Source organism: Malania oleifera, chromosome 6 (assembly GCF_029873635.1).
Source record: "Malania oleifera isolate guangnan ecotype guangnan chromosome 6, ASM2987363v1, whole genome shotgun sequence".
NCBI classification, from domain to species: Eukaryota; Viridiplantae; Streptophyta; class Magnoliopsida; order Santalales; family Ximeniaceae; genus Malania; species Malania oleifera.
Window position 1 is genome coordinate 79,445,711 of NC_080422.1, and position 24,619 is coordinate 79,470,329.

Consider the following 24,619-nt stretch of genomic DNA (forward strand, 5'->3'; position numbering starts at 1 on the left):
AAATCATCTAAATCGGAGGTTGGATGAGAGAGTTACACACAAATTACAAAGTACCGTCGATTTTTAGCTTCCAATAGTTGCCCTGCAATAAAAAATACCAAAATTTCATAAATTACTCAATAAAACCCAAATATTATAAATAAAGCACAATGTTATAATATTTAAAGTAATTAGGGTATTTAAATAAAAAAAATATAATTCGTAATGCATGAATTAAAACACCTAATTATGCAATTTAAGTGCGTAATCAAGAAACAATATCCATGAAGTCATAGGGGGTTTCCCCCAAGAGATGCCCAAAGTAGGGATCTTTCAATGTATTCATGAATAGGGAAATAACCTCCCTATCTTCCACTGGAGGGCTCACTTGGATGGACATATCCCTCCATCTATGCACATATTCTCTGAATGTTTCATTAGGTTTCATTTGCATGCTTTACAAGGTCATGCGATCAAGTGTCATTTCAATCACATGGCAGTACTGAGCTATAAAAGAATTTTTCAGATCTTTCTAAGTACAGATTCGAGCTCAATCTTGGTAGCCGCTCCAATAAAGCTATCTTGAAAGCAATGCATCATCAACCTTTCGTCGTCTGCGTGTGCAGCCATTTTTTGGCAATAGAGGCGTAAGTGAGTCTGAGGAATGTGGGTTCCATCAAATTTTTTGAAATCTAGGACTTTGAATTTTGGTGTGAGGATGACCTTTGGAATGAGGCATAGGTCATTAGGATCAATGGAGTCGAACGTATTAGATCCCTCGATGGCTTTCAAGCGCTCCTCTAGCACGTCATAACGACGCTCGGTCTTAGATCTGTTCATTTCCAAATCAGAAGCTACCAATAGGGAATTCCTTGCCACTGGGAACCCCTGTGCTGGCACATTAAAAATTAACGGAGGTATATTTGGCATCGGACCCTCAATGACGCCAGGCAGTGGAGCTGACGTTTGTCCATAAACCAGGGTGAACCCCAAAGGATGAGTGAGGTCTGTATCTATCTTCGAAACATTCTATACTGCTTTTCCTTTGTTCGTAAAAAATTTTAGGATTTTGCTCATTTTCTCATTCAATTCTTCCCGTCCTTGTTCTATGCCCAGGACCCTATTTTCTAATTGTTCGCTCATTTCTCTTGCTTTTCTCTTGGTATGTACTGATGCATAGTGGTCTCAATTATTGCTTTTTGTTACTCGAACGACTTCTTTCCTTAAGAGAGCTGCGGATCAAAACTTCATTTTTTTAGAACCGCGAATGCATGATTATGTGATGCATGAATGCGTGAATATTGAATGCACGACCATGGGATGGAATGGGTGTTTATGCATGGATGTGACTAGTACAAACATACATATAAACATAGATATGAAAATGCATGCAGCCTATCATGCATGGCTGTACGTGAAATAATGCATGAAGTGCATGAATGCGATGTAACCTAAATAACTACTTTGCCAGAATTCTAGAAAAATCCCTATCGACTAATGAAAGATTTCATGATTAAGCTGACCATTGATGGACCACTAATTCAAATCAATTCCTCCCTCAACCATCCTTTTCCATGATGATGGTCCATATACCTTAGATCCTATGAAGGATCAGGTTATGATCTGGGTTTGGGATTAACTCGGGCGAGTCAACACGCAGGCTTGTGGACTTTGATGTGCACTTTGGACTTTGGGTGTTTCAAAATATGGGCTTCAAGGTATCTTCTTATGGGTCGAGGCCCAAGTTTAAAGAGAGTTGGGCTTGAATTGTTTTAAAAATGTTGGCCTGGATTTTTAAGTAATGGGGCCGAAGCCCCCTTTTGAAATATAGGTTTGGCCCTTTTTGAAAATCAGGCCTAGGCCGAGTTTTTGCTTAGAAAAAGGTTGGGCCTAGGTTTTCTTTAAAAAAAAAAATGGGCCTGAGTTATTTGAAAAGGGTTGGGCCGACCCTTATTTTAAAATGCTTAGGCCAAGTACTTTATTTTTTGAAAGGATGGGTCATGGTCTCATTATTGAGCTTTTCTAGAATAATGGCTAAGTAGTATACATGTCTAAAATGGATGCAAGATGCATAACACAACACAAAACATATGTACAAAATATATGGATTAAGTCACATGGAGAAGGATGAGGATCCTATCCCAACCCCACCCAAGATAGAAACAGCTATTTTATAGGGTTTCTTCATGGCTTTATCCTAGTTCGGGGACTATGGACTAGTACGTGTGGGTAGGCTCTAACCCCTATTGACAAAAAAGGTCCTCAGTTTGGAATTCAATCCTCCCTCATAGGGGTCCGGATAAAGTACGCACTGAGCGGAGTGGTTCGCAGGTCCCATCAAGCTCTGCCACGAAGGGACTGACGCTATTACACTCTTATCAAATCTTAGCAGGGAAAGCCCAGGTATAAAGCCTGAAAGTGTGTGAATCCAAATTTAGCATAATCCCGCTACCAGATGCATGTCATATGCTTATTCACAATTAATCACATGTTTATTCAAAATATGGAAACAAGATATTTATAATTAACACACTTAATCTAGAAAGTTGGAAATAAAATAATTATAATTAATATTCTAAAAAAAATTGGAAAGATGATATTTACAATTAGTATTCTTATCTAAAAATTTGGAAAGAAAATATTTACAATTAATATTCTTATCTACGAATTTGGAAAGAAAATATTTACAATTAATATTACAAATTTGGAAAGAAAATATTTCCCATTAATATTCTTATCTACAAATTTGGAAAGAAAATGTTTGCAATTAATATTAAAAATTTGTAAAGAAAATATTTACCATTAATATTTTTATCTACGAATTTGGAAAGAAAATATTTACAATTAATATTCACAAAATGGGGAGCAACTAAAAGATTTATTAAATTTGAACTCGAAATAATTTCTAATTAATTACTGGCTTGACTCTTTACAGTCCTCAACGGAGTAGCCAAGCTATCGCGACGTTTCGGAGCGCGGGGAATGGCCACCGTGGGCTTCGTCGAAGTTGCAGCGGTGGACGATTCGTGGCTGGCATAGTTAATGGTTGCCTGGGTTGTGGAGCTAGTGTGGTCTGCTACTGCTGTGCTTGGTCGTGGAGTTTTGGAGCTAGTGTGATGCTGTAGCAGCCATGGTGAGTGGGAGCAGCGAGAACGGATGAGCCCGGAGATGATAATGGTGAGGATGGAGAGTTGCTGGTATTGCAAAGAACCTCAGTTGCTGGTGGGCTCTGCTTCTCGACTATTGTGGTTGGGGAGTGAAGAACAAGAGGAGGAAGGGGCCGAGGAAGGAGAGAGCAGGGGGAGTTCAAGGAGAAACAGAGGGAGAGATTGAGGGGGAGAAGTTGAGTGTGCAGGGGCTTCTATGTAAGAAAAGGATAGTTTTTTTTTTGTATTTGGTGCGCCCCCGGCTATGTGTCTTTTCTCTGTGCGTGAGTGTGTATTTTATAGGAAAAAGGGGGAGCGGAGCAGCTAGGGTTTCCGCCCTCCACTCTTATCATTTTTTATTTTTTATTTTTTTATTTATTATACTAAATAATAATAATAATAATAATAATAATAATAATATGAACAACAAAAATAAAAATAATAATAGCCAAAATGATAATAATAATAATAATAATAATAATAATAATAATAATAATAATAATAATGATAGTATAATAGTAAAATAATAATAATAATAATAATAATAATACCCTAATAATAAATTATATTTAAAATAATGATAAATAGAAATAATAATAATAATAATAATAATAATAATAATAATAATAATAATAATAATAATAATAATAATAATAATAATAATAATAATAATAATAATGATGATGATGATGATGATGATGATGATGATGATGATTTTCTTGTATTTGGCCTAGGCAAAAATAAGGTGTCTACAGGACAGAAGCAAGGTGTTTTCTTCTGCTCCAAATTGTCGATGGTTTTCGTCAACGCAAATTACATAAATTCAAATTGGGGGCTTGTAGATTGGGATTATCTGGAGGATTTTCCTCTCAGGGATTACTAGATATGTAGTCTAGTTATACTAGAACACTTCTCTACGCATTAGATGTTATATAAACATCATTATGTAACCCTATTAGGGTGAAAGACATTGATTATAGTGAAAACAGAGGTTGCATGTTTCAGTACGTGTACTAGTGTGCGAATACTGCCTTTATTAAAAATACCAAAATAAAAATAAAAATTTTGAAAACCCCAAAAATATGAGTTTTCATTGCTTGGTTCCTACCATCTGTTTATGGCTAATGATGAGTGCTTTCTTTCCCTTATCCTTAGGCATAACAGGGATTTGAACCTTTGACAATCATATGAATTGAGAAGGATTAAGTTCCAACCAACATAATTATATCAAATGAACCATGTTTAGTCCATTCTATGTCAAAGTCTTCTTTTTCTCAAATATATTTTCAAAAATCCCAAAAATATGTATTCTTGCATCATTTTTCTTGATTTTCAATAAGGTCAATAATGAAACCTTAGATTTTCAAAACTCATGCATCTGACCACTTTTCATTCACTTTTTTCAAAGACCGATAATACAAGCTTAGTCTCATTTTTTCTAAAACTTTGGTTTCTTAAGCTAGTAATACAAGCCTAGCCATTTTCAAACCAACAATTTTCATGTATCGCCATCACCATCGTCACGTTTTCATCAACCTTAAGGTTCTAAGTTCAACACCTTTTAGAGCAATACTCTAAGCCTCCCGAAGCCATATTGGAGTTCTCAGACAATGATTCCATCACTGGATGACCGAAAAAGGGTATTTTCTCTCTTTTATTTATTTATTTTTTTTTAAGGCAACACTTACGTAATTGCGATAATCGTTCTACAAACAAGTGTCGTTAGGGGTGCTAAAAATCTAATAATCTCTAAGATAATTGGAAAATCACCTTCCCTATGTTAGAAAAGGTGTAGTCCCAAAAGGAGCTGGTGAATTGAGTATTTTAAAAATTTAAGCTTGTGCATTAACAATTTTAACCACAACTTAAGCACGTGATCTAAATGAGCAAATGAAATTAACAATCACAAAAAATATAAACAAATATAAGTGTGCTTAATTTAAAGAGATTAGGGAAGAGAGAATAAAACCCGTATTTTTATAAGGTTTGACAATCCTTGCCTATGTCCTTACCCGTCACGGTCCAACTATTTTCACACCTTTGTGAAGGTCTGTGCGGTGCTAGCTAAAGCACTCTTGCTTAACTAGTCAGCCTACTGTTTACCAACATTCATCCACAAAATACTTTCATTAACATTCATTCAAATAGTAGTGAAAATAGTAATCAATTCATGAAAGTCATGGCAAGCAAGCAGTAAACATTAAAGCAAACATAATTCATTAACAACACCTCCATTAACATTGTGTGCTTAGCAAAGGAGGAAAGTAGGCTAAACATGTTGAAAAAAGCTAGTGAGTTTTACAATGACTGATGAATAGTCGCCCTCCCCTAAAGAGCTTTCTAGGTCATTCCCACTCTAGCACTAGGAAACATCAAAGTGACCGAGGAGTCATACTGCCTTATTTGGCATACTGAGACACTACTAGCAGAAAATAACCCTACACTAGTATTTACATTATAGAAACCCATCCCAAGCATACGAGACAAGCGGTCACAGGAAAGCATAACGCCCTAAACAAGCTTAGCTCATGACATTCTCCCCCACTTATGCGGTCGGCATCCTCGTACACTTTGGCGGTAGGTACACTTCAAGTTTTTCCACAAACGGTTGAATAGCTTTCGCAGAAATCCAGCTTATTTCTTTGTCATCAAGGTATTTCCACTTCACTAGGAACTTCTGCTGCTTCTTCCTTGAGGATATGAACTTTTTGTCTCTAAGGATCTCTTCAACTTCACGTCTATCAGATTGCACCGTCTTCAACTCTACTCTATTGGACTAACTTCTGCTCAGGTTATTGGTGTCTGTGTTAAACAGCTTGAGGCAGCAGACATGAAACTACAGTATTCTCCCCTAATCTGCCCACTTCTTCATCTGCTTTGAAGGTTTCTCCAGATAGACTCGGGCAAACTCTGCATTCTGTCTCCATTCTCTAGTGAAGATATACACCTTGAGACTCTTTCATCTGTACGGCTCGTCCATTATGTGAAGTAACAATGGCTGCTGGCTTGTACCAAGCTCAAAATGGCTCTTGTTGGTTGTTGAGCTCCTTTGGGCATTGCCACAGAATGGAGCCACATCAAGTAGTTACATCGCATTCTTCTAGTTGTCGTTGACAAAATAGTGCAAGTACTCATCTAGCAGCTCTCTGAATCTCTTCATCTGTCCATCTGTCTGTAGATGATAACTAGAAGATATGTCAAAAATGTGACCTGGATATCCTAAAAAATTCTGTCAAAAAGTTGTCAGCGAATATTAAGTCTCGATCATAAATAATAACTTGGGGAACACCCCAATGTTTCACAACAGTCACAATGAGCAATTGTGTCATCTCCTTTGCCAAACAGTACTTTGGTGTGGCCATGAAAGTACCATACTTCTTCCACTCCCCCTTGTTTTGTTGGCAAGTGAGACAAGTTCTGGTATAATCAACCACATCATCTCATGTGTGCGGCCAATAATACCTCCCTAGTAGTCCTGTCATTGGAGTCATTCTCTGTGAATACCCCTCAACGAACTTCCTACAATATCTAGTAAGGCCAATAAAGGAACACAACTCCTTTACTGTCGTGGGGATCTTCTGTTCTTAAATGATCCTTACCTTCTCCATACCCCCCCCCCCCGAGATACGACCTTTTTTAACCACATGACCAAGGAATTTGTTTCTCCACTGAGCAAAAGAGAACTTCCCTTTCTTCATATATAGACTATTTCCCCTCAGCCTGTCAAACACCTCATGTAGATGCTCTTCATGTTTCCTCAAAAAAGAACATCGATGCTCCCCACAATGCTTTGGAAGGGCAAACACATCTCGCTTCCAATTTATTAATTTGTTTCTCCAACTCTACTATCTCTCGAAGCGTCATCTGACATAACCCTTTAGTAGGTGGTTTCATTCTTAATAAAAACTCGATCTCATTGTCCACAGTCCGTCATGAAGGCAAATTGTGAGGCAGCTTATCTGGCTTCACCTCCTTGTACTTATCTAACACAGCTTGGATGGTTGTAGGCACCAGCTCTTGGCCTACTTCCTTGTCTACCACCACCGTGGCTAGATGTGTCTGCTCACCCTGACCCAATCCCTCATTGAGTTGTATGGCTAAAAGGGACTTCCCGTCATCTCCTTTCATTGCAACGACTTGCACCATGCATGAGATCTCCCATCAGACATAGGGAACTAGGCGAAGGCATTAGCACTACCCTCATCGCCTTTAGGAACTCCATTCCTAGAATGACTAGAAAGTCATCCAATGGCATCACTATGAAATTCGCATGACCTTCCCACTGTCCAAGCTTCACAATCACCTGCTTGGCTACTCCCAGAGTAGGTTGGGCTATAGAGTTAACTGCTTTCATGCATCATGTATCCTTCTCTAAGGATAAGTTGAGTCTTCATGCTTCCAACTATGAAACAAACTTATGAGTAGCCCCCGTATCCACCATAGTGCGGGTACTCTTCCCATTTATCCTTAAGTTGACAAACATTAACCCTTTTGCTCGTGTAACTTTTGGTGCTTTTGCCTGCTTTTCCAATGCGCTCACCAGCCACACTAAACCCAACCTTGGGGCATTATCCTCTTCCTCCTCACTTTCCACCACTTGTCCCGCAGTGGAAACTTGTAAGGCATTGAGTAACCCCTTGTGTTGACACTCACTCACTTTATGAAATCCACCACACAAGTAGCACGAAATTTTACTCTTCCCCTTTCCATTGTGTGTGTTGAACCCCTTGAGACGACGAAGCTTCCTTTGAGGTTGATGATTTAGAGTCGACTCCCACACTCTTGGGTTTACCTTTGTTGAAAGACTTTCCACTATTTCCCTCTCCGCCAAACCATTTGTACGAAGCGGTATCATCACTAGCATAGTCAGTCAAGTGTTCTGCAGCAACTTGTGTAGTTGACAAGTCTTGAACCCTTTTCCTATGAAGTTCAATTCTTGCCCATGGTTTTATCCCCTTTTGAAAATAGAACAACTTTTCTTTTTCCGACATGTCCCTGATATCCAACATTAAACCAGAAAATTGTTTCACATATTCCCTGATTGACCTCGTATGCTTGAGATCTCTCAGCTTTCTCCTTACATTATACTCAACATTCTCAGGAAAGAATTGAGCCTTGAGCTCTCTCTTCAAGTCTGCCCAACTATCGAATACACAACTTCCATTTTCAATCTCTTAGTACTTGGTACGCCATCACAGTTTGGCATCATCAACCAAGTACATGGTCGCAGTATCTACCTTTGCCTGTTCTGAGGCCATCCTCATAATGCGAAAGTACTGCTCCACGTCAAACAAAAAGTTATCTAACTCCTTAGCATCTCGGGCACCCCCATACGTCCTTGGTTCTGGTACCTTGGTCTTGCTAACTCCTAGAGTGTTGGAGTTTCCCATAGCAAGAACCATCAGATTCAGCTTTGCATCTAGATCCACCATCCGAGATTGCAAAGTTTCCACTGTATGGCGAAAGTCCTCTGACATCTTACCTAGAAAACTTGCTTGATGCTTTTGTGATCCCATCATTTCATCAACAAGTTCTCTCATCTAGGCTAGCTCCACGACCACAATATTGGTTGTTGCCTTAACCTGTGCTTCCAGAACGTTGATCCTCTCAGCATTGTTTGGTGCATTGGTCACTTACCAAAGCTTTCCAAATCCCACAACAAAGGTAGCTAAATTCTCGTACCAACTGAGCCTTGTATTTGATACCAAGTGTCACGGTCCGAATATTTTCACACCTTTGTGAAGGTCCATACGGCGCTTGCTAAAGCACTCTTACTTAACTAGACAGCCTATCGTTTACCAATATTCATCCACAAAACACTTTCATTAACATTCATTCAAATAGCAGTGGAAACAGTAATCAATTCATGAAAGGCGTGGCAAGTAAGCATTAAATATTGAAGCAAACGTAATTCATTAACAACACCTCTGTTGACATTGTGTGCTTAGTGAAGGAGGCAAGTAGGCTAAACACGTTGAAAAAATCAAGTGAGTTTTACAATGACTGATGAGCACTCACCCTCTCCTAAAGAGCTTTCTAGTCCATTCCCACTCTAGCACTAGGAAACATCAAAGTGACCGAGGAGTCATACTGCCTAATTTGGCATACAAAGACACTACTAGCAGAAAATAACCCTACACTAGTATTTACATGATGGAAACCCATTCCAAGCACACGAGACAAGTGGTCACAGGCTAGCATAATGCCCTGAACAAGCTTCGTTCGTGACATTTTCTTAAGCAACCGACTTGAGGATTCCACTATGTACTCTTTCAATAGGTGGAGTAAACCTCTCTCTTTTAGTAGGCGAAGAAGCCTTTACATTCCCTCCTTTAACATGCAGAGTTACCTCTCTCCTTCACTAGGCAGATATGCCTCTCTCCTTTACTTAGGTGGAGTTGCCTCTTTCCTTTAATAGGTGGAGTCGCCTCTCTCCTTCGCTAGGCAGAGTCGCCTCTCTCCTTCAATAGGTAGTGATGCCCTTACAAAGCGGAATCAATAGAAAATGTTGTACAATGAATGCTCCAAACTTGAGCGGATAAGTACAATAGAAATAGCAAGCTAATATACTCTCAATATGATTATGAAATGAAGCTCAAAGTGTAACTAGAAGGTCTCTCTGCAATCAATGAATTTCAAGAATGATTTTTGAGCAAAAGAGTAAGTGTGCACTTGAAAAATGAACTAGAAATGCAAAGGGTTTTACAAGGATTTTTAATCAAGATCAAAAAACTTGGATGTGCATAATAGATGTATATCTCTCTTTCCTTCTTGCTAAAACAAGTTAGAAACTTTGTATTTATAGGAAAGATGTCTACTAGCTATTTTATGACCATTAGGCTTTGAAAGTAATTAATTATTTTGAAAACTAACTTTTTTCTAGCCGTTGTAGCTTTTTGCCGCATGGTTTGGTTGACGGAATTAGAGACTCGGTCGTCTGAATGGCCTATAGATTTTAGCCACGATTTACCAGAAACACCCTTCCATATTTGGGGCGTAACTTTTGCTAGCAGAACTCCAAATGGAGCGATCTTGGTAAACAGAAAGCTAAAAAAAAATTCCACAACTTTCGTGTTGAAGATTTTTAAAGATGGGAAGTTATTGATAGAGAAAATTGCACGTCAATGCGATAGCAGAAAAAAGAAAAGGAAAAAGAAGGGATTTGGAGAATCTTGTTTTGGGGTTTTTCATTCCAAAAATGATTTTAACATTTTAAAATAATTTTTGCACATTTATAAAATTATTTTCATGAAATTATTGAGTACCTAGGGTCCAACTAAGGTCACCTATGAGCTTCTTCACATAACCAATGATAGTGTACTCACATAGGTCCTATTTGCAAAATACATGAAATAAATTCTTTTAATTTCTTCAAGCTTGGACTTTATGTGCTCCATAATCATAGTCATAGTCTTCAAGCTTGGTCTTTATATGCTCCTTGTTCATAACCAAATATCATCCTTTTGTACGCTTCATAGCTTTCCCATTTACTTTTGTTATTATGTTTAATATCTTAATACTTGTTTACACACTAAGTAGCACAATTAGATGCCTTGGTTTGTTATTATCAAAACGGAATGAAACCTAGAAAAGCCAACAGCCTACACATAAATATACCCTCTGACTTAATTTCTGGTTTTCGCAGACGTTTTGTAAGGTTTTCTTTATTTTTTATGTGTTTTTTTTTTTTAAGTAAATAAGGTGGCGATTCCATTCTCAACTATTTTTACCCTATTTCATCAAAAACTCATTTCTTCCTTATTTGGAGACCGTTATTCCCTTTTTGTCAGCACCCCCAAGCGGAATCTAGCATCGACAATAGTAAAAGTTCAATGTTTTCAAACCAACTATTTTCTTACCCTATCATTTATCACCATCATAATCATAATATTTTCATTAAACTTAAGGTTTTGAGACCAAACCCTTTTAAAACAATACTTTGAATTTCTCAAAACCATGTTGGAGTGCTCAAATAGTGATACTAATACTGGGGGATTAAAAGGGGTCTTTTCTCTTTTATCTTTTATTTCTTCTTTTTTTTCTTAAAAGAACACATATGTAATTGTGGTAATTATTATGTGAATGGGTGTCGATAGGGGTATTGGTTAACTATTACTGAGATAGTTAGTTAACCACCTTCCCTACGCACAAATATACTCCTAACTCAAATTTTTTATTTTCGCAGACTTTTTTCAAAATTTTTCTTTATTTTTCCTTTGTTTTTAGAAAAACAAGATGACGACATTGTGTCTTATGATTTTAACTATTTTACTCTCTCTCTCTCTCTCTCTCTCTCTCTCTCTCTCTCTCTCTCTCTTTTCAAAACTCATTCTTCTAGTGAATGTCATTCCTTTTTTTTTTTTGGCACTCTGAACAATATTTGGCATTGACAATAAGGTATAACCTACATTTTAATAGTCATTCTATTAAATATGAAATTAATGCTAATTATTATTTTATTAAAAAATTGCTCCTTAAACAAATGCAATTCCCCTATTTTCATTTTTAGCAACAATTTCTAAAGCAACAAACAAAATGCATTCTTCAATATGAAAAATATATAATACAATCATTTATTTTTTGTTGACCTTATAGGTCATACCCGGTTTTGATAATGACAAATATGCAGGTATTTAATGTCTATCAAGGTTGTGTGCAGGTCCTTATGAGCAGATCACTTGATGGCATATGAAGACTCCAAGTCTAAAGACCAGAAGAATTCTTTTTTTTTTTTTTTTGTAATCTATATTAATTTGGGTCTATAATAGTAACATAGGAAAAATGTTTGTAATAATCCCTACATATCATGCAAGTAAGTTCTAATCAGCTCAAAAAGACCTTAGAAAGACCTTGGGTCCATGCACAAGTATATACGATGTCCCCAAAATCACTTATAATATAAAGGGAATAAATTAAAGTGAAAAAGGACTTATAGGTAAAAATTATGAGGCTTCGGGCGACTGAACCCCAGGCGTTCAAAACACCTTAGGCGACTGAACCCTTGATGAGTCAACTTGTTGACTTGGGTTTCGGGAGACTGAATCATTTTAAACGTACCATCCACGGGCGACTAAACCTTGTTTTTAACTTTTCCCACCAACTCAACAACCCAAACTTCACATTCAAAATTGCCTCAAGTTACCGAACACATGGATTTAGCAGACCAAACTCAAGGTCGGGCACTCGAATCGCGGACAGTGTGGGAATCGCCTATTTCAGCAAACCGAACTCATACTCGGGTGACCGAACTTCAAAAAATAGATTTTTCGTTGAGTCTGTTCAGGCAACCGAACCATGGTTCAGCCACTCGAAACTTCTAGGAATAAGGATAGACTAGTTGCCCAAGGTTATAATCAGGAAGAAGGGATAGATTTTGATGAAACCTATGCTCCTGTAACTAGAATGGAAGTCATTCGTATATTGCTTGCTTATGCCGCTTTTAAGAACTGTAAGTTGTATCAAATGGATGTTAAAAGTGCATTTCTTAATGGCTATATTAATGAAGAAGTCAGAATAACCACCCAGTTTTGAAAATCATAAATATTCTGATCATGTATACCGGTTGTCCAAAGCCTTGTATGGATTGAAACAAGCTCCTAGAACTTGGTATGAGAGGCTTAGTGGTTTTCTATTAGAAAATGGGTTTACATGTGGCAAAATTGACACTACACTTTTCATCAAATCTAAAAATGATGATATGCTCCTTGTGCAAAATTATGTAGATGATATTATTTTTGGAGCAACTAATGATGATTTTGTAATGAGTTTGCCAAATGCATGAAAAGTGAATTTGAAATGATCATGATGGGTGAACTTAGTTTCTTCCTAGGGTTGCAAATTAAACAAGCTAAATATGGGACTTTTATATACCAATCTAAATATATCAGGGACTTACTAAAGAAATTTAATATGGAAGACGGTAAAATTCTTGATACTCCTATGAGTTCTTCCATCGAACTTGATAAAGATGAGTAAGGAATCCCTATTGATGTGAAACTATATCATGGCATGATAAGTAGCCTTCTATACCTCACATTTAGTCAACCTGATATCATGTTTAGTGTATGCATGTGTGCTAGGTTTCAGGCCGCTCCTAAGGAGCGATCTATTAGAAGTTAAACGAATCATTAGGTATATAGTTGGAACTATTGAGTTAGGATTATGGTATCCTAAGTATACGACATTTGAGATTGTTAGTTATACTGATGTTGACTTTGCTGGTATTAAGGTTGATAGGAAGAGTACTAGCGGCACTTATCACTATTTAGGACAATCTCTGGTTTCTTGGTTCTCCAAGAAACAGAACTCAATTTTCTTATCCACAGTCGAAGAAGAATATATTGTGGCTGGTAGTTGTTGTGCGTAAACTCTATATATGAAACAACAACTTGTGGATTTTGGATTGCACTACGATATAGTGCAATCAATATCTCAAAGAATCCTAACTCACATTCACAAACAACATATTGAGATTAGACATCATTTTTGTAAGAACTCGAACCGTGATATGGATTCAATTAATTAAGAGAAAGGTAAAATGGTAATTGAGCAGGCTTCGTCGATGAAGCCAGAGTTCGTCAACAAAGCCCCCAGGTTTCTCGATGATGAATTTTAGGTACTTGTCGACGAGGAGAAGCTGAGAGGTTTTGAGAAATTAGGAATCTTAAGCTCGTGGACGAGGTCATTATTCGTCGATAAGCTGTCTACATGGGCTCATCGACGAGGACGCCATTCGTCAACAAGGACGGCCGAGTCAAAGGGCTATGAATAGATATTTTCATTACTTCTCAATTAAGAAATCTCAAAATCTCTCTCTATCTCTCTAGAAACTCAACATACTCTGAGATGGTGTAGCTACAGGGACTTCATTCGACCTAATTTTTCGCCCTAGGCAGCTCCAGTTTTGTTTGTAAAGAAGAAGGATGGGTCGATGCGTATGTGCATTGATTACCGTGAGATTAACAAGGTGACTATGAAGAACCGTTACTCTTTTCCTTATATCGATGATCTCTTTGACCAGTTGCAGGAGATGCAAGTCTTTTCAAAGATTGATCTACGGTCAGGATATCATCAAGTGAGGGTTAGATCTGAGGATGTGGTGAAGACTACTTTCTAAACCAGATACAGCCACTACGAGTTCTTAGTCATGCCTTTTAGGTTGACGAATGCTCCGGTGATTTTCATGGATCTGATGAACAGGATTTTCCATGAGTACCTGGACCAGTTTGTAGTGGTGTTTATCTATGATATTGTGGTATACTCGAGGAGTTCAGAAGAGCATGAAAGTCATCTGAGGTTAGTATTACAGATTCTTTGGGAGAAGAAGTTGTATGCTAAGCTGAAGAAGTGTGAATTTCTGTTGAATCAGGTTGCATTCTTAGGCCATGTGGTGTCTAAGGATGGTATCTCAGTGGATCCTAGCAAGATCGACGCTGTGGTTGACTGGGTGAGGCCAAAGAGTGTATAGGAGGTTCGGAGTTTTCTAGGACTTTCTGTTTATTATCGTCCGTTCATGGAAAGGTTCTCTAAGTTGTCTAGGCCTCTAACTCGATTGACCAGGAAGGGGGTGAAATTTGAATGGACCAGTGATTGCGAGCAGTGGTTTCAGGAGTTGAAGCACCGGCTAGTTACTGCTCTAGTGTTGACCATTCCTTCTGGGGATGGCGGTTTTGTGATTTATGGAGACGCATCTTTGAAGGGTTTGGGATGTGTGCTTATGCAGTAGGGTAAGGTAATAGCGTATGCTTCTCGAATATTGAAGGAATATGAGAAGAATTACCCTACACATGATTTAGAGTTGGTTGCTATTGTTTATACACTGAAGATTTGGCGACACTACTTGTATAGTGTGCAATGCGAGATCTTCACTGATCACAAAAGCCTCAAGTACTTTTTCACGCAGAAGGAGTTGAATATGAGGTAGAGACGGTGGCTTGAGTTGATCAAGGACTACAATTGCACCATAAGTTATCACCCAAGGAAAGCTAATGTGGTAGCTGATGCATTGATTCGGAAGTCGAAACATGCTACAATCTCTACAGTTGTAGCTTAGCATCACATTAGACGGGATCTGGAGAGCTTGGGTATAGAGTTGGTGTTTGGTGATCATCAGGCTTTCATTACTAGTTTGGTGATCCAGCTGACTTTATTTGAGCATATTAAAGTCACGCAGGCTACTGATACAGAGTTAGCAGAGATTGTAGGAAAAGTGCAGCAAGGATTAGCTACGGATTTTAACATCTCTGAATGAGGTGTGTTGAGGTTTGGGACTAGGTTATGTGTTTCGAACGATGATAGGATTAGAAGAACGATTCTTGAGGAAGCGCATCGTTCCTTGTATACGGTACATCCGAGTAGTATGAAGATGTATTGGGATTTACGTGAGACCTTCTGGTGGAGTGGTACGAAAAGGTAGATTTCTCAGTTCGTGGAGTAGTGTCTGACGTGTTAGCAGGTGAAAACTGAACATCAGAGGCCGATAGGGCCGCTACAGCCCTTAGCTATTCCGGAATGGAAATGGGAGCATATTTCCATGGATTTTGTGACCGGATTACCGACAGCACTTCACGGGCAGAATACTATCTGGGTGATCGTGGACAAGTTGACGAAATCTGCTCACTTTTTACCAATGAAGGTTAGCTACCCTTTGAGTAAGTTAGCATATATGTACTTGCATGAGATAGTTTGGATGCACGGGGTACCGGTATCCATTGTGTCAGATCGAGACCCAAGGTTTACTTCTTGATTTTAGACGAACTTGTAGGAGGCACTGGGGACGAAGCTTACTTTCAGTACAGCGTTCCACCCCCAGACTAATGGACAGTCGGAGTGGACAATACAGATCTTGGAGGATATGTTGTAGGCTTGTGTGTTAGACTTCGGTGGTAGCTGGATATAGTTTATGCCATTGGTAGAGTTCACCTACAACAACAATTTCCAGGCCAGTATCGGGATGGCACTATTTGAGACACTATATGGTCAGAGGTGTCAATCTCCTTTGTATTGGGATGAAGTTGGTGAATGTTAGGTGTTAGGACCTGAGCTCGTGCAGCAGGCGTCTAAGAAGGTGGGTTTGATCCGAGAGAGGATTAAATAAGCTCAGAGTCGGCAGAAGAGTTATGCAGATGTTCGCTGCCATAAGTTAGAGTTTGAGGTGGGGGTAAGGTATTTCTAAGGATCGCTCTAATGAAAGGGGTGATAAGATTCAGGAAGAAGGGCAAGTTGAGCCCAAGCTATATCGAACCATTCGAAGTTCTTGAGCGAGTAGGTCCGATAGCCTACCAGATTGCACTACACCTAGCACTCTCGAGGATCCACGATGTGTTTCACGTATCCATGTTGAGGAGGTATGTGTTGGATCCGTCGCATGTAGTTAGTTACAAGGACTTGGAGATTGTGGATACTTTAGCGTACGAGGAGGTACCTATTCAGATTCTGGACCGTAAATTTTAGAAGTTACGTACCAAGGAGATACCGTTAGTGAAGGTATTGTGGAAGAATCACGAGGTTGAGGAAGCTTCTTATGAACTGGAAGCGGAAATACGCCGGAAGTATCCACAATTGTTCTGAGTATGTGTACATTACCCTACTTTATATTGGGATAGGTGGTTAGTCATTGGGAGTGTGTGTTTATGAACTCCTGAGACGATTTATGTATGTAATCACGGTATGCCTCCTCCATAAGTGAGAGTATGTATATGATGTGACGAGGCTACGTTATAGTGGTCGCCGATTTTCTTTCTAGAGTCGAGTGTATGTGTTTAGTTGTGTAAATGAGTTCATGAATGAGAGATTGCAAATTTTGAGAACGAATTTTTTATAAGGAGGGTAGGTTATAAGAACCCGAATCGTGATATATGGATTTAATTAATTAAGAGAAGGGTAAAATGGTAATTGAGTAGGCTTCATCGACGAAGCCAAAGTTCGTCGACGAAGGCCCTAGGTTTCTCGATGACGAATTTCATGTGCTTGTCGATGAGGAAAGCCAAGAGGTTTTGGGAAATCAAAAATCTCAGGCTCGTCGACGAGGTCACTGTTTCATCGATGAGCTGTCTACATGGGCTCGTCGAAGAGGACGCCATTCGTCAATGAGGACGGCCGAGTCAAAGGGCTATAAATAGATAGTTTCATTACTTTTCAACTAAGAAATCTCAAAATCTCTCTGGAAACTCAATGTACTCTCTCTCTCTCTCTAGATTTCTTCGTCATTCATCACGGGAATCATTGATCCGACGTTACCACAAGGATTAGGGAAGGATTCTCTACAATATCTACGGATCGAATCTTCGTTTCAGGTGTTTTGGGGTTTTGGCTCGAAATCGAGGTAAGGCTCGATTTTCAATTCTGATCCAGTAATTATATAGGGAATATGATTGTGAGCATCTTCTGTACTGTGCTTTATAGGTTTTGAGAACTCGGTTCGCTGTTTAGGGGCCGTAGAGTTCGGCATTTGTCTTTTAGGGAAAGGTAAGGGGATTCAGTTTATGTCTGTTATTTTTGAAATCGGACTCGATAGAATTGAGGTTCACGGTCTTGTGTGCGTTTTAGTTACTCATTTGGGGAAATCTAGTGGGTAAAAATTATGGATTTTTCATGTTACAGTTTTGGGGAAAAAGGGGTGACGGGCTGTATTCCCTAATTTTGTTGGAAAACCGTAAATATATTATGACATATATTGTGTTATAGGGACAGTCGTGCCTTGACTTGTTTAAACTATGTATGTTTGAAAAATCATGATTTTAGATTACCAAATGGGTGTGATTTGTTTGGTTATATGAGCATGCATGGTTGTGTTTTGTGAAAATGCAATAGGAACTGGGTTCTAAATTATTCCAAGTACTAAAAAAGTGTCCGGCTCTATATTTGAGGGCGTATGAAATCGCTGGCCATGTTTGGCAAGAGTGTCCAGCTCTATATTTGAGGGCGTGAGCCTTACCGGCTAATCACCAAAGGATATGGATCCACCAATTGTACCGGTACGATGCCATGGGAGTTTGGTACTAGCCATGTGTCGGGGATGCCGTGTAATGCAGGCTGGCTTCGGGCCAAAGGGTGTGATGACACCGGGTTTCTTGATCATGTGTGTGTGCGTGTATGCATTGTATTGGAACTGTTTTTGAAAATACTGGAATTGCATTTAACTGTGTATGTTTTGAGCATCATGATAACATTCATACGCCATACACCAATATAACCTATATCTGCCCTTACTGAGAGGTGTTTCACCCCTACTGTACGTACATATATTTTAGGTCCTTCGAGTAACCGGAACTAGCATCCTCTGAGTTGGGAGTGTAGTGGTTGGTGTACTGCGAGAGGTACTTAGGTAAGTACTAGGACTGTATCGAGTGGTCTTTTGGTTGACACCCGGGTTGTGTTTTGTATTATGGACCTGGATTTCCTTTTATATAGACTCTGATATGCTATAGAATATGTATAGAAAGACGTTTTTCGCTACGTATATTATGTTGTATATGGATGTATATAAGGTGCCTGGGAACCCCATGGGTTCGGACCCTCATTCATTATGATGTATCATTGGTTGTGTATGATATAGGGATAGGTTAGGTTACTAAATATCCCCTGAGTCCCATTACCGGGTTCGGGGCATGACAATTTCTTTCACGATAATGTGTAGAAAGGGGATATGGCGCTTGAGTTTGTGTGCACAAATGAGCAGTGAGCTAACATTTTCACTAAACCACTTCCAGAAGATAGATTCTTTCAGATTAGACGTGAGTTAGGTCTAATGCATAGTAGAGATGCCTCCTAGATATTTAGACTTTATGAATTTGGTTATATCTCTCGATATGTATGATCTTCATATTTCTTGCATGTTTGATTGGTACAGTTATGTTTTATGTCTTGATCGCACTGGACTGTTTGAGCTAAGTAGTTGTGGATAAACTGTTTATTTAAAACTCAAATCAGGTCATTTCCATACAGGTATTCTTGGGAAAATGTTCTATTTTCAAATGGCATACTACCGAAAATTCTAAAAAATTTCCCAAACCTATCTTGTTTCTAAATGTACCATACTCAATGCCTATGACTTTACATATATCATAGCCCTTTTTGCTATTGCCAAAAGGGGGAGAAGAGGGCAAAATTGGTTATTTGAAAAATGTTTGAAAAAATTTTGCACCGTTAAATCTTTAACATTATACATATTGATAGGGGGAGCCTTTCAAGGTTATACCCACTTTTGCATGGTGTATTTGTCATTATCAAGGGGGAGAATGTTGACCTTATAGGTCATACCCAGTTTTGATAATGACAAATACGTAGGTATTTAATGTCTATCAAGGTTGTGTGCAGATCCATATGAGCAGATCACTTGATAGCATATGAAGACTCCAAGTCTAAAGACCCAGAAGAATTCTTTTTTTTTTTTGTAATCTATATTAATTCAGGTCTGTAATAGTAACATAGGAAAAAGGTCTGTAATAATCCCTGCATATCATGCATGTAAGTTCTAATAAGCTCAAAAAGACCTTAGAAAGACGTTATGTCCATGCACAAGCACATAAGATGTCCCCAAAATCACTTATAATATTAGGGTGATTAATTGAACTGAAAATGGACTTATAGGTAAAAATTATGAGGCTTCAGGCGACCAAACCCCAGGTGTTCAAAACACCTCGGGCGACTGAATCCTTGACGAGTCAACTTGTTGACTTGGGTTTCGGGTGACCATACTATTTTGAATGTACCGTCCACGGATGACCGAACCTTATTTTTAACTTTTCCCACCAACTCGACAGCCCGAACTTCACGTTCAAAATTGCCTCGGGCTACCGAACACATGGATTCGGCAAACTGAACTCAAGGTCAGGCACCCGAATCGTAGACAGTGTGGGAATGTTTCAGCAAACCAAACTCATACTTAGGTGACTGAACTTTGAAAAATAGCTTTTTCATTGAGTCTGTTCAAGTGACTGAACCATGGTTTAGCCACTCGAAACTCTTGAGTTGTCTTATATTTTTACCACGGCTAAGACGGTTAAATAGGGTTATTTTTGCTAAACCGTTTTAAAACAAATTTAAGAATGCCTTATATGTCCCCAACAACTATAATTTTGCCAATGCCTATATATACAAGTTCATTTGCAAGGATTAGCCAATAATTAGCAAATTGATTAGTGAAAAATTGTGACGACCTACTTAATTTCCACATTTTTTTTTATATATATTACAAAATCACAAATCTTAACTCAACAGATCATAATCCACCTGGACCCATGGGTACCAGGGAAACATCAGAACACATAACAAAAGCCTAAGCAGTAAAAAACATATAATCACAATATTATAAATACAAAACATCCATTATATATCCACTGTATTCCAGTATATACATCCCAAAACAAAAATTTAGGGACATTTCCCACAAAAATCCATCTATTCCTACCAAAACTTACCCTCTAAAAAGGGCAAACAACAGCTCTAGATCAACGGGGTTTTTCCCGCTCTCCTATCTGGGGCTCCTCAAAAGTTCATAAAATTTTGGGGTGCGACACCTCTCAGTAAGAGAAATAAACTAATACCAGTGTGTGGCAACATAAGTATTCCGTGTCATACATATATCATACAGAACATATTTAATAGCTGTTATATATATGGAAAAAACATATATATCATCAAATCATGGCAGAACATACTGCATTTTCATTAACATATTTCATCTCATATAATAATAATACAAAAACATTCCTAGCAGGTTAGTTGGCTGTTGTCATGTATTACCCCCACATGACTGGGTTGTGTGGTCCGAAGGCGGGACCTGACAATGGTTGGCCGACCACTACCAAGTCAAAAGTACAGTCTATAAGTCTGATGGGTCTGCTAGACCTGGTCTGTACACCAGGGGCGATCACACACTTCTTATAAACCACATCAACCATCCAATCTCACACCACTCCATACAGCAGCGTTAACACAGATATCATGATCACGAAGACCATGGACACATAGCAACGGTACCGTGCAAGTGCTAGCCTAGACCAAGCCAACCAGGTTCTGATATCATATAACATATACTGAAACTGTGATACATAAATATCTCTTATCATTAATTATCAGATCAACCATATTATTTTGCATATATACATATATCATAAAATCATTGGCCCATACTCCAGTATTTCACATTTTATCATAGCACAGCCCATACGCTAGCAAATCACATCCATAGCTCAGCCCGTACGCCGGCAAATCATATCATAGCACAGCCCGTACGCTGGCAAATCACATCCATAGCACGGCCCGTACACCGATAAAATATATCCATAACTCAGCCCGTACGTTGACAAATCATACAAATAGCACAGCCCATACGCTGGAAAAACATATAAAAATCTTGGCCCTTACGCCGGTTTTCCATTATAAAAAAAATTCATATCATTCACACATTCCCAGAAAATAATATTTCATAACAATTTATACTCATGCCACACTAACAGGTTTTCACATATTCAATATACCATCATTTTCAACAGTATTTTTCCAAATATATAAATTATATATAAATATATTATTTTCTGAAATCGAATGCTCTATATTCATATACATTTTCTTAAAAAGAACTAGTTTAGTTTACCCCCTTACCTGATTCCTGAAAAGCCCCTAAGAAAATCTGTCCCGCACCTACAGGGCTCCCAACTCAACACTCTGAAAACAATATTCCCCATAACTAAAGTTCAATATTTCTAAGCGTATAACACTTTCTACAACTGGCAAAAATCCAAATATTGAGTAGAAAACCATACCTTGAATCTGGGATGGTTTCCAACTCAGCCCCACCGATGATCCGCTTCGGCATACTTGCAGAGAACTATCCCCGAAGCGTCGTGGTGGCTTTGGATTTTCGATCCGGCTTAAATTTGACCCGAAATTGACGAAAAAGAAAGAGAGAGGTGAGAGAGAGAGAGGAGAGAGATTTCTTAATTTGAAAGTAAAAATTCGGATTTTTGATATTTATAGAACTAGATTAGTCGATGAGCCACGTCATTCATCGAAGAATCCTTTAATAAATTCATCGACGAAATTCAGTCCTCATTGACGAAATTCAGTCAGCTTAAACCTCTCTTCTTCATCGACGAATCCCCTATATTCGTCAACGAATTTTCTTATACCTTCGCCGACGAAGACCTTATGATACCCCTCGGTTATTCCTTCCAAAGTGCAATGTCGTCGACGGAGTCGACTTCCTCCTTTTGTTACTGTCTCCATTTCGCTTCCTCTTTATTATTTAAATCCCATTATTATTCGGGTTGTTACAGAAATCCTCTGAAAAATTCCTAAGCTTATATTTTCCATACTACTCTCAAATACTCCCAAACACTCTCATACTTCATTTTTCTTGATTATTCAAGCCTAGAGAGAGAGTTTAATTTAGTTGTGCTTCATTCTAAATAGCTCTATACTCTCACTTGAAATTTGTATTGCTTGATTTTTGTTGAGAGTTTTGGCTAGAGTTCTTCCCACTAATTTAAATAAATAAATCTTGTATGGGAAAACTCATTTGCTTTAGGGTTTTTGCATTGACATTACAAGATTCCTTAAGCATTCTTTTGTGTGCAAAATATTTTACAAAGCTTGATTTTCAAACAACTCTTGTGCTTGATACATTTGAGAAAATATTTTTGAGTTCATTTGCATATTATTGTTAGCATCTTTGAAACACTAATCTGATATTGAGATTTGATATGTTTTGCTTTCAAAGATTAAGTTGTTTGAATACTCTTGTGCATATTTGAGATTATCACTATATTGAGTGTTGATTGCACATAAACATCACTGAGCTTATTGTTCTTATATATTTGGTGTGTTCAAATTATTACTGGTACATGTCTACTTGATTGAGAAGCATCATATTTGTACGCACCTTTTTTTGAGAAATCTGTTGTATTCCAGGCATGGCCTGAGGGGGCGGAAGTTCAGCCCGAGAATGATTGTTTGTAAAGGTTGAGATCAGCCTTGTACTAATTGACCTAATTGTTTTTAGGTGCCACTCCATCCGTTAAGTGAGCCTATAGTGTAATCCTTGTACTGGTGAGCCAAGGCGGGGACGTAAGTAGTTTGCTGAACCTCGATAACATTTTTAGTGTTGTCCATATTTACTGCTTTATCGTGCATGTTTAGTTAAATTACTTGTGCATTTTAAATTTCCGCTGAATTGATATACTGATTTTGATTTTATACGCACTAGATCGACCTTAGGCTTGTATAATACTGTTGCTAGTGGATTGACCTAGGGGATAAATTTTTAAAATACCAATTCACTCCTCCTCTTGGGATTACAATAAAGCTAACATTTTTATTTTTAAAAATAATAATACAAAAACTCTTTTTTGAATCCTCAACCAAATGGATTATTAATTTTTATAAATTTTAATAAAATACTTAACTAAAGTCCCCCAAAAAAAGAATCATCCTTGGCTCCCAAATTGAGTAAGTAGAAAATGAACTACTTAGTTGTGTAAAACAGCTCTTATGTTTCATTTTTAAATTTCAAAATTGACAACTTAGTTTTTTAATTTTTTAAAAACTATATAAGAATTCAGAAACTTAGAAAATAATAATGTTTTTTTTTTTAATTTTTATATACATATTTAAAAAAATTGGAAAATAAGGTAGCAGATTTGTAATTATTTATTAGTGTATAGTACAAAATTTTTATAGTTTTTCATTTGTTTTTTTCTTTTTTTTTTCAATACAAATGTCACAAAACTAAAAAAAATCAGCTAGCTTTTTTATAATTCTTTAGAAGAACTGAAAAATATGAAAAATGAAAATCATTTTTCATAACTAAATGGGTCCTCACTAATTTTAGAAAAAAAAATTTATGCAAAATTTATTTATGTGATTTTCTCATTTAGTCATTATATAAAATAATATCATAAAGTATGCACATAAAATGTGAACAATTATGTGACTTTTACATGTAAATTTAAAAATGAAAGTTTTTTTTAAAATTTTTTCTTGAAATTTTATATATGATTTGTTCAAAAAAATTTCAGCAAGAAAATGGAAAATAGCTTTAGCAAGAGCGACAATTGTTTTTTTTTTTTTTTTATATATACTCAAGAAACATACTTAATTCTCTAAAAATTATTATAGTAATTTATGAAAATATTGTAAAATGGATCCTTTTCAACAAAAAATATATATTTTCTTTCAATAAATAATTTTCAAGAAAAAAACACTTTCCAAAACAAATTACGAAACATTTCCCCAATTATATTCATGGTCTCGTAAAATATTTTTATTTTTTTTTTAATTGAGACGTCATTTTGACTTAACTAAAACAACGAACGATAGTCCACCTTCGTTGCATAATCTTTCTTATTCTTTCTTGAAATTCAAATTAAAAATCTTTAATTTAAAAGTATAATGATCAAACCATTAGAAACGCATAATTAGGCATTAACTTTTTATCGTACAACTTCAAGGCATGGAAGGTAGGATTTTGTAGTAAGATTGGACTAATTATG

The 24,619-nt window shown here is 37.4% G+C and overlaps 1 protein-coding gene across 1 annotated transcript in view; it reads right to left on the bottom strand.

Moving 5' to 3' along the window:
- Nucleotides 1–247: 247 nt before the first annotated feature.
- LOC131158667 (uncharacterized) overlaps nucleotides 248–24,619 on the bottom strand; it is a 28,056-nt gene continuing 3,684 nt past the window's right edge. The window contains exons 2-3 of the mRNA XM_058113535.1: nucleotides 584–867; nucleotides 248–434 (exon numbers count right to left, since the gene is read on the bottom strand). Coding sequence (XP_057969518.1) covers nucleotides 248–434; nucleotides 584–867 — 471 coding nt within the window. The remainder of the gene's footprint in view (nucleotides 435–583; nucleotides 868–24,619) is intronic.